The sequence below is a fragment of the Leucopleurus acutus genome (genome assembly GCF_964270905.1).
Source record: "Leucopleurus acutus genome assembly, chromosome: 8".
Classification (NCBI taxonomy): Eukaryota; Metazoa; Chordata; class Mammalia; order Artiodactyla; family Delphinidae; genus Leucopleurus; species Leucopleurus acutus.
In genome coordinates this window covers 39,947,196-39,956,982 of record NC_139151.1, presented here as the reverse complement: position 1 = coordinate 39,956,982, position 9,787 = coordinate 39,947,196, and the positions used below count along the sequence as shown (strand labels likewise).

The following is a 9,787-nucleotide window of genomic DNA, read 5'->3' as shown; positions in this document are numbered from 1 at the left end:
TAGTGTTGGCACTCTATGGGGTAAGGATTGCATTTGTCACACTACCCAGTCCCACTGCGCCTTCGGCCCCATGTAGAATCTGGTTACGGAGCCTTTGTTCAGTTACTCAAGACCAAAGCTCTGAATTCGCAGCCCATATGTCACTGAGTTAGAAAGTCTGCCTCTGAGTGGAGAAGGGCCAGGGAAAGTTCCCCCAGGGAAAGCTGGAACCGTCCTACCCGTGACCCTCCTCCACCTTGGGGCTGATCTCTTCCCCTCCCTGGCCTCAGTTTCTGCATCTGTAGGTGGTTAGGGGTGAGTGTCAGACCTCACTGGATAGTTTATGACGCTGCCTCAGATAAAGGTTCTAGAAGCAGCCGAAGTATCATGGTCGCTTGAGGGAGGCTTGAAGCCCATGCCTGCTCCCAGGGATGACGGAGGGCGTGGAGCGAGGTGTCCTCTCCGTCACAGGCGGAGCTCCTCTCTGCGGCAGGCCATGGGGTATTGGTGGCAGCTCCTGCTGGGGCTGTGGGCAGTCCCACCCACGTGGGCTGGGCGCGAGCTGCTCAACATCTGCATGAACGCCAAGCCCCACAAGCCAGCGCCCAGCCCGGAGGCCAAGCTCTACGAGGAGGTATGGAAGCCGGAACTGGCACGGGGTGCAGGGTGGGTGGAGGCTTCTTAGATCAGGGAAGGGACACAAAGGCCAAGACGGCTTCTGAATCCCTATCCATTTGACTCGTTTGGTTCCCTAGGCTGGGTTTTGGCAAAGGCCACTGGAGTGGGGGGGCTAATTGCCAAATGATTTACTATTTTCATCCCTGAGCTGCACGGCCACTCAGGGAGCAGGGGCAGGTGATGATCCTGGAGACTCATAGATATTCAGCCTAGATTCCAACAAGCAAGTTCCCCTCCTCTGCCCTCCCACCAGCAGGCCCTGGAAAAAAATAAGACTTAAGGGACCCCTCCCAAGTCCCTAAAGGCAATTGACAGGGATGAGGGAGGAGGGGCATGGCTGGCATGTACCTGTGAGCCCTTCTCAGCTGCAGGTGCCCTGCCCCAGTGCAACCCCACATTCCCCTGGGTCTTGGGGACAACCCTGCTACCGCCCCCCCCCCCAGGATCTGAGACCTTGAAAGCCCCATTCCTAGGGCACTCACCGTCTGTTGTGCGGAGGCCAGCGTGCAGGTGCCCTTTGGGTGTGAATATTGACAATTTATCGGCATTCCTTCTATCCAGCGGTCGCTGGCCTAAAGGCATCCCACTTGCCGGGTCCTCTTCTAGGGGACATTTTTACCTTTCTGGCCCAGACACTCATCAACCCTCTGCCCCTACTCTCCATGCCTTTTGCCTCTTCATCCACCTTCAGTGCATCCCCTGGAAGGACAGTGCCTGCTGCACGGCCAACACGAGCTGGGAAGCCCACCTGGATGTGTCCCTGCTCTACAACTTCAGCTTGGTTCACTGCGGATTGATGATGCCGGACTGTCAGAAGCACTTCCTGCAGGCCATCTGCTTCTACGAGTGCTCCCCCAACCTGGGGCCTTGGATCCAGCGGGTGGGAAGAAGTGGGAGGGGGTGGGTGGGCAGGAGACATGTCCATCAATGCCCTGTTCATAAGAGCCTGAGCCACAGGGTGCTAGCAGGAACAGGAGATGCTGTCCCCCCTACGGACAAGAGCAGAGTCAGAGGCCACTGTGGGGGACACAGATGGAGAGGAAGTCACCTCTGGCCCTAGAGAATGGCATGCATGGAGAGTGGTCACTGGAGAGCAGCAGGATGGAGGGACAGTTTGAGTCACATCTTCTGTTTGTAGGAACAGGGCTGTGTACAAACTATTTAACCCAGCCTCAGTATTCTCATTTGTAAAATAATATTTAGTGACGTCATAAGAGGATATGTTCCGATGGTACCTGACCCAAGTTCCATTGCAGCTATTGATAGTCCTCAAATGGGTGCTCGTATAATTCTCGTCTCTTGCTATGCCTGCACTCAGCTGGACCCGCGTGGGCAGGCGGAGCGGATTCTGGACGCGCCCCTGTGCCGGGAGGACTGTGAACAGTGGTGGGCTGACTGCCGCACATCCTACACCTGCAAATCCAACTGGCACGGCGGCTGGACCTGGAGTCGGGGTGAGTGATGCTAAGCAGGGCCCGGGAAGGCAGGCGCAAGCCCTCTGCTCCCCCGGGGCAAATGATGGGGATGTGAGGACAGGAGTGGGTAAGTTGTCCGTGCCTGGATCTCCCCTCAGGGAAGCCCCGCTGCCCTGCCAGGGCCCTCTGCCGCCCTTTCCTGCATTACTTCCCCACCCCGGCTGACCTATGTGAGAAGATCTGGAGCAACTCCTTCAAGGCAAGCCCGGAGCATAGGACCAGCGGGCGGTGTCTGCAGAAGTGGTTCAAGCCTGCCGGGGGCAACCCCAATGTGGCTGTGGCCCGCCTCTTCGCCAGCCCTGCCTCGTCCTGGGGGCTCTCTGACACGCTCCTGGCTTTCTCTCTGTTCCTGCTGCTTCTTTCCTGAGAGCTGCTCCTCCTTGCACACACTCCTGCGCTCCCCCAGCTGTGGGCCAGGCCCGGCCACGGCAGCCTCCTTCCTTAGGACCTTCCTGAAATGAGCAGCACAGGCTGGGGGTTTGTGCCTGAGCCTCCCAGGTTCGGTTCTGCTCTGCTGCACCTTCCTGGCCTGGAAGGCAGCTGGGGGCTGGGAAGCCACAGGTGACCATCCCCTCCTGTCTTAAGGATGGGGGACTCTGAGGTGGGACTGAAGGCCCTTCTCATCCAGTGCACGCCCACCCCGTACCCACTAGAGCTGATGGTGACTGCCCTGGCCTCCCCTCCCACGATGGTATCTCCAACAGCACAGCAGTCGACCTTTCCTTCTGCCTGACCCACTCTGTCCTAGCTCTGTGGCCAGGGGTTGGGCTGCAAGAAGCAGAGCCGGTTTGCCCTCTGCACTGAAATCTCCTAGTTGGTTGTTACTTTCCTAATGATGATAAACGTCTTAACACATGCCAGGCCCTCTCGTTACATCCTCACAACAGCTCTCTGGTGGGAGTGCTTTCAACACTCCCTTTTCTTCAATAAGCAACACACCATAAAAAAGACCCGAAGCCGGGACAACCATGGTGCCACCCAGACCATCGGCTTTGTTTTGGGCACCAAGATTGAAGCAGCTGTCTCAGGTGCTTTCGGCTTCCCCTCTTCTTTTTAACTCCGGAACCGCAACATGCTGGTCTGAAATGCTGGAAACTTAAGTTCTAATGTCTTTATACCACTTTCTGTATGACTTTTGGCAAGTCCTTTGATCTTCATTTAAGACTGTCGGGGTTTCCCTCTGCTGGAGGAATGAGAAAGTTTGGACCAGATGATTTTAACTTACGAAAAGAAAAGGAAAAAGGCAGTGCACAGACTGTGCTTCTCGGGCAGTGCCGTGTCCTAAAGACTGAGAGAGAAGAGGCAGAACTGAACCCGAGAAGGGACATCAAGACAGCCTTCACATCCCGCCTGTAAGTGGACCGACAGCCGACGCACCCACTCAGAACCTTCTGGAGCCTGAAGCCCAGCAGTGTCCCAGCATAGATGGTGCCTTCCCACAACCTTTTCTTTGTCAAAGAGAGGCTTCTAATATGTCTGCAGTTGAGTTAGAAAAGGCAACCAAGGTCACCCCCGTCCCTCCCACACTTACCTTGAACGTGCTCATTCACTGCGTAAAGCCCAAGCCTGTTACACGCAGGACACACGAGATCTAAAACTTATGAAGAGAGTCCAGTAAGTGAGGTGCTCAGTCTGGAGAGGGAAGCAGACAGCAGCAGTGGTGACAAAGCACTTCAGCCTGCAGGAACGCCTGGGCCGGGGTGGGGTAGGAAGGCCTCATACGAAAGGTGAGGCTTGAGCCTGGGTGAAGAAGGGTCACTTCACTGAGAACAGGGAGGAAATGCGAGACGAAACCCAGCCGGGTCCCCAAGGCATGAACTGTACGAAGCAGGACCTTTCATTTTTCTTCAATCAATCAATCAATCAATCAATTGTGGCTTCAAAAATATGTATAGGTAACATCTCTTGAGAGTTGAGGACTGAATGAAGTGTCTGAGAGTGTATCTTTGGTAATAAAGCTGAGAGTTTAATGAGGTTTTGTTTTTTAGTGTTTTTAGGTATAAATATAAAAATTAGTCAAAGTAGGGTTAAAGTTGAGACACACAAAGAAAGACTAGTTCTGGGAGCCCTAATAACTCTTACTATTTATTTATTTGCGGTACACGGGCATCTCACTGTTGTGGCCTCCCCGTTGCGGAGCACAGGCTCTGGACGCGCAGGCTCAGCGGCCATGGCTCACGGGCCCAGCTGCTCCGCGGCATGTGGGATCTTCCCGGACCGGGGCACGAACCCATGTCCCCTGCATCGGCAGGCGGACTCTCAACCACTGTGCCACCAGGGAAGCCCTGTTACTATTTATTGATTACTCTGTGCCCGAGGCTCTGCTAAGCGCCTTACATGCGTTAGTTCATTGGATCCTCACAAAAGCCCTGAGAGGTACTCTTGCACCCCCATTTTTCAAATTAGGACAGAAGCATGTGGGTTTGAAACCAGGTAAGTGTGACCCCAGAGTCCCAGCTCGTAAGGCTTACACTGAACATCCTGGCAGGTCGTTGAGTGGGGCTGGGGCAGACGTGGGGAATGGAGGGAGGGAGGCTGGTTCCTGACAGGTCATGGTCAGGAAGGAGACTGATCTCTCTCCCCATATGTGGTTGTGAGGAGTGTTGGGTTTCAAGCAGTTGAGTGGAACCGTCAGATTTGCAGCTAGATTGTTTGCTTTAATCAGAGTATCCTTGCACTTGGTTAAAACACATAGGTCAAATGATCTGTAACACACACTGAGCCACAGAGCCGCAGCTGGCCCCTAGGCCCCAGGGCCCCTGCCCAGAGGCTCCCATGTCTAGCCACTGCCGGATCTAGCTATGAGAAAGTTACAAAAGGTGTCTTATCTTTCTGCCACACATTCAGACTATTTTTTTGCTCTCTGTTCTGTTAGTTTTTCAACTTAATCTTCCAATCTTTGTAATTTTGGAAATCCATTTTTAATTTCCAGGAAACATTTTTTTGAGTCCCTTGTTCTTCACAGCCTGCTGTTTTTTGGTTTTATGGCCATAATATCTTCTCATATCTCACTGAAGATCTAGCTAGAATTTTTTTAATAAATTTATTTTATTTATTTATTTTTGGCCGTGTTGGGTCTTTGTTGCTGTGCGTGAGCTTTAGGGGCAGGGGCTTCAGTAGTTGTGGCATGCGGGCTCAGTAGTTGTGGCTCGCGGGCTCTAGAGCGCAGGCTCAGTAGTCGTGGTGCACAGGCTTAGTTGCTCCGTGGCATGTGGGATCTTCCTGGACCAGGGACCGAACCCGTGTCCCCTGCATTGGCAGGTGGATTCTTAACCACTGCACCACCAGGGAAGCCCTAATTAGAATTTTTTTTAAAGCTTGTTTCTAGTCTCTGAATATCCTGTTTTCTCCAAGGTCAATCTGTTTATCTTGATCTCCTATGTGCTGCTGGTTTTCTCTGTGTGTGGTGACCTTGGCTGTGTGTCCATATTTAAGAATGAGTCACTGGGTTGATTTTTCTTTCCAAGCGGTATAGGTGTCCTCCATGGTTGTATATGTGGGTCTCCTTTCCCCCGACTAACAAAGCTGATGGGGAGTTCTGGGTATGTGGGGAGGGTTCGTTGACTGGAAGACTTTGCTTCCGAGTGTGGAAATGATGAAAACCCACCAAGTGAGAATGAGCAAAGCCTCTTTATTCAGAGCTTGCTATAGCAAAGGAGTCAGCCACCATTACTTGCATTTTGGCAGAGACTCAAAGGAGGAAGTTTTAGAGTGGAAAAGAGAGAAGGTTTCAGGGGTGCCCTGATTAGAGGCTGTTGGCATGGGGAAGCTGGAGGTCGGCTAACAAAGCAGGTCCTCCGGTGATTGGTTACAGGTGCATATTTGGCTTTCTCTGATTGCCCCTCAGTTGAAAGGAGAGAAAAAAATCAAAGAAGCTGTTAGCTATTCATCAAGTCCTGGCTATGTGGAGCTGATTGTTAGAGGGATTACTGTTTGGCTTCCTGGGCTGTTTGTAAAGATAGTTGTGTAACTTCCTATCACTCTGACTTATAGATAGTCGGCTGGCTTTCTGGGCTGATTACTGCAGATGATGGATTAGAATTCTATTTTTATATACATCTGGCCATTGTCCATTTGCAGTCTCAAGACTGAGTTGGCTGGAGCTAGGTTGGAGCGCAGACCCCCTCGAGTACTGGAATAAGGATGGTTCTTTCTGGGGTGCCAGCGTCAGATACTTCATCATATGTACAACTGCAGCACTGCCCAGATTTTAACTTAGAGAACGTCTTCCAGGATCCCCCAACCTCAGGGGTTAAAGTTAGGTTGCCTGAGCTCTAGATTTGGGCAGAGGTCACAGGAGGGAGCATGTAGTATTTCTCTCTCTGCTCCCACACCCGCCAACTCAGAGCCTCTCCGAGGTTCTGCCCCCACAGGTCAGCTCCTTCTGCTGCAGCTGCTTCTTCCTCCTCTGGCAACCCCTGGTTCCCTTGGTGTGTTTTCCTGTGCTTCTCACCTTCTAAATATTTGTTGAAATCTCTTGTTCAGTGATGGTTTCCTTCGCACTCTCTTAGTAAGGGAACACTTAGAAATAAACAATCAGGGGATATGGGGATATATGTATGCATAGCTGATTCACTTTGTTGTACAGCAGAAACTAACACAACATTGTAAAGCAATTATACTCCAATAAAGATGTATTTAAAAAAAAAAAGAAAGAATCATTTTAGCGAGATCCCAGTGAGTCATTCCACCTTCGATAACCAGCAGCTGCAGATTTTTTAAAGATCGCATTGTTGTGTAATAAAGTAGATTAAAATTGGGGCCAGACTGAAGACAAGGAGGCTGAGGACAATGTGTAGGATGAATTTGCACGTGGGAAATGAAATAAGAAATGCAGGTGATAGGAACCTAATTGTGAGTTATGCTCTAGGAGGTATTATGTCAGGCTATAGGAGAGACAGTGGACCAGAAAGGTATAAGTTCAGGAACTATTAGGAAGATAGCACCTAGAGAAAGTTGGACCATACTTGTGTATACAGTGCCACAAAGCAGGTGTAAGATGAAATGTGGGAGAGAACTATCTCAAAGGAACCAACCATCTTGGATAATTTGACTGTGACACTCCCATTTATAAGAGGTCCTTTCCCTAGCCTAGGCTGTGCTAGGTCTTGGGTGGAAGGGGAGATGGCAGAGGGCATTCCTTCTACTGGATGCAACCCGGTCACTCTTCCACTATGGGAACATCAAACTCTGTTCAAGTCCTTCCTCAGAGAATTCTGGGGAGTCCTAGGTAGCAGGTGAAAAACGAAACAAAATGGCCCTCTTTTGTATGCATCCCTTGCTTTAAGATTCCCTTCTGAGTAAATTTCCTCAGTAAGACCCCTTCCCCGAGTGCAGAAGTCCCTGCAGCCTGACATTCATGCCCTAAGATCATGTTCTCAGACCACTCCTCTGCTGCCTGAAAAGGGTGACCACCCTTCCCATTCCTCTGCCACCATGTCCCTGCCCAGTCCTTTCCCCATCCAATCTCCGCTGATCCACTCCACAAAAATTACTGCTTCCTTGGGTACTCGCCAATGTCCCATTGCTTTTGCTATTGGAGACTTTTCTGGTGTCCCAGACTGATGTCTTTCAAATTGGATCATATTTCCCAGCTCCAGCCCTTGAGACAGCTTGAGTACCCAGTCTCTTCTTGCATCCCAAGGAGGCTGTGTTCCTGCCAACAAAACCAATCACCCATTTTTCATTTTCCGTCCTTCCTTCTGTTCTGCTTAAGTCCATCCTCAGATTTACCTTCCCCAAAAATCAGAAATCACTTTCAGTATTGCTTTTGCCACAAATGAACCACATAGAAAAATCTGGAGGAAGAGAGAGGCCTTCCCAGGGAGGAGGGACTGCTGATAGGCTTGGAGATCCTGGTGAGATGTCAGCACGGAGGTGTCCATCAAATAATTGGCTTGGGGTGCACAAGAGAGGACAGGGCTGGAGTCGAGCATTTTGGAATCACTTTCCTGGAAGTGTTACTTGGAGTCGTGGAAGTAGACGAGTTCTAAGAAAAATGTAGAGAGGAAAACAGAACACTTGTGGAGTGTCTCTGGCATACCTGCAAGTTGGAAGATGACAGGTGAAATTGTTACCAAACCCAGGTCCAGCTGCTCACCACTTGAAAATCAATACCCGAGAGAGAGGCAAGTGCTCGTAGAAAGGAAAGTTGCTTTTCATCGGAAAGCTGGCAATCTGGGGGAGAAGGCAGACCCACACCCTCAAAACCAACTCTGAAGATTCTGCTCAGCCATGAAAGTTTTTAAAGGGAAAAGGGATGTAATCTCAGTTAATCATTGAGATAGGGAATCAGATTCATCATCATCTCCCACTGCACGCAAGTTTATCAACTTCTTGTGATCTTTCTTTAGATGCTATCTTGTTCACACACTTTGTTCACGAGATTACTAAAGGGGAAGCTAAGGAATAGATCTGGTCATCTGTTAATTACTTATTAATTTCTATTTCTTTGATCTACAGAAAGAACCAAGAGTTTGGGCAAAGTATTGTGTGATCAAAATATTTGAAAGGTGTGCTTGGGCCAGAGATGAGTAGAGCATGGGGGTGCCTGATGTAAAAGTTAGTTACAACGTAGCTTTGCTAAAGTGACAAGAGAAGGGGTTTCCTACTGAGGGCAGTTTCCTGCAAAGAGCTGCTTACAAATAGAAGCTAGTGAAGGGACAGGAAGCAGAAGCTAGGGGTAGGAGAGCAATGCAAAGAACTGTATCTCAGAGGGGCAATGTCATATTCTGAGTTGCCATCATATATTAATTAATTCATAAATGACTATTGGGTTATTACTCTGTGCTAGACACTGCTGGTCCTGGGGACTGAAGGACTGAATATACAAATGAACAATGACTAGACTGTATATAAAACTAAGATTATGCCCCATAACCTGTAACAACCAGTGAGGGAAGCCAACCTACTACCTGTGATACTCAGTCCAAGAAGTCAAACTATTTTCTACAACAAACAGTCTAGGAAGCCAAATAATAACCCTTCTAACAATCAGCTCTAAATGGTCAGACTTGATTAAGCACTGATAGCATCTCTGGTTTTGGCCCCTATTTCCAACTTAAGACCCACTGGAGAAAGCCAGAGAGTCTTCTCTAACCAATCGCATCAATGCCTCATTTCTAGTTAGCATGCCTACAGCATCCCCACGCTAACAGCCTCCAATCAGGGCATACCTGAAGCCTTCTATTTTTTCCAGTGTTCTGCCTACCTTTTAGGCTCTGCCAAAATTCAAGTGATGGTGGCTGACTCCCTTGCAAGCTCTTAATAAACAGGTTTTGCTTGTTCTTATCTGGTTGCTCTTCATTTATTTCCATAGATACAATAATGAACAGGGCAAACATAATTCCAGTCCTTAGGGAACTTAAATAGTAATGAGGGATACAGTAGAAATATGAGTAAACAATACAAATTAAAATAACTACAAATGAGACAATTGTTAGGAAGAAAACATACAAGAGACTCAGAGAGGGTTGGGGAGCATGTTTGTAAGATAAATAAAAAGTGCTAGTGGAGGTAAACTTAAAAGAGGACAGAAGAACTGGGGAGATAAGTTCAAGGGCAGTGGGTAAACTAGGGTATAAACACCAGGATTAACCTTGGGAAGGAAGTGGGCTACTTTTTCCACTAAAATAGGAGGAGAAGAGAGAAAATGC

At 49.3% G+C, this 9,787-nt stretch overlaps 1 protein-coding gene across 1 annotated transcript; it reads left to right on the top strand.

Moving 5' to 3' along the window:
* Window positions 1–475: 475 nt before the first annotated feature.
* IZUMO1R (IZUMO1 receptor, JUNO) lies at window positions 476–2,499 on the top strand (the record flags this gene model as incomplete). Its single annotated transcript, XM_082844964.1, has 4 exons — window positions 476–613; window positions 1,349–1,537; window positions 1,976–2,111; window positions 2,231–2,499. 4 exons carry the CDS (start codon window positions 476–478, stop codon window positions 2,497–2,499), a joined length of 732 nt encoding a protein of 243 aa, XP_082701090.1.
* Between the last annotated feature and the right edge of the window lie 7,288 nt (window positions 2,500–9,787).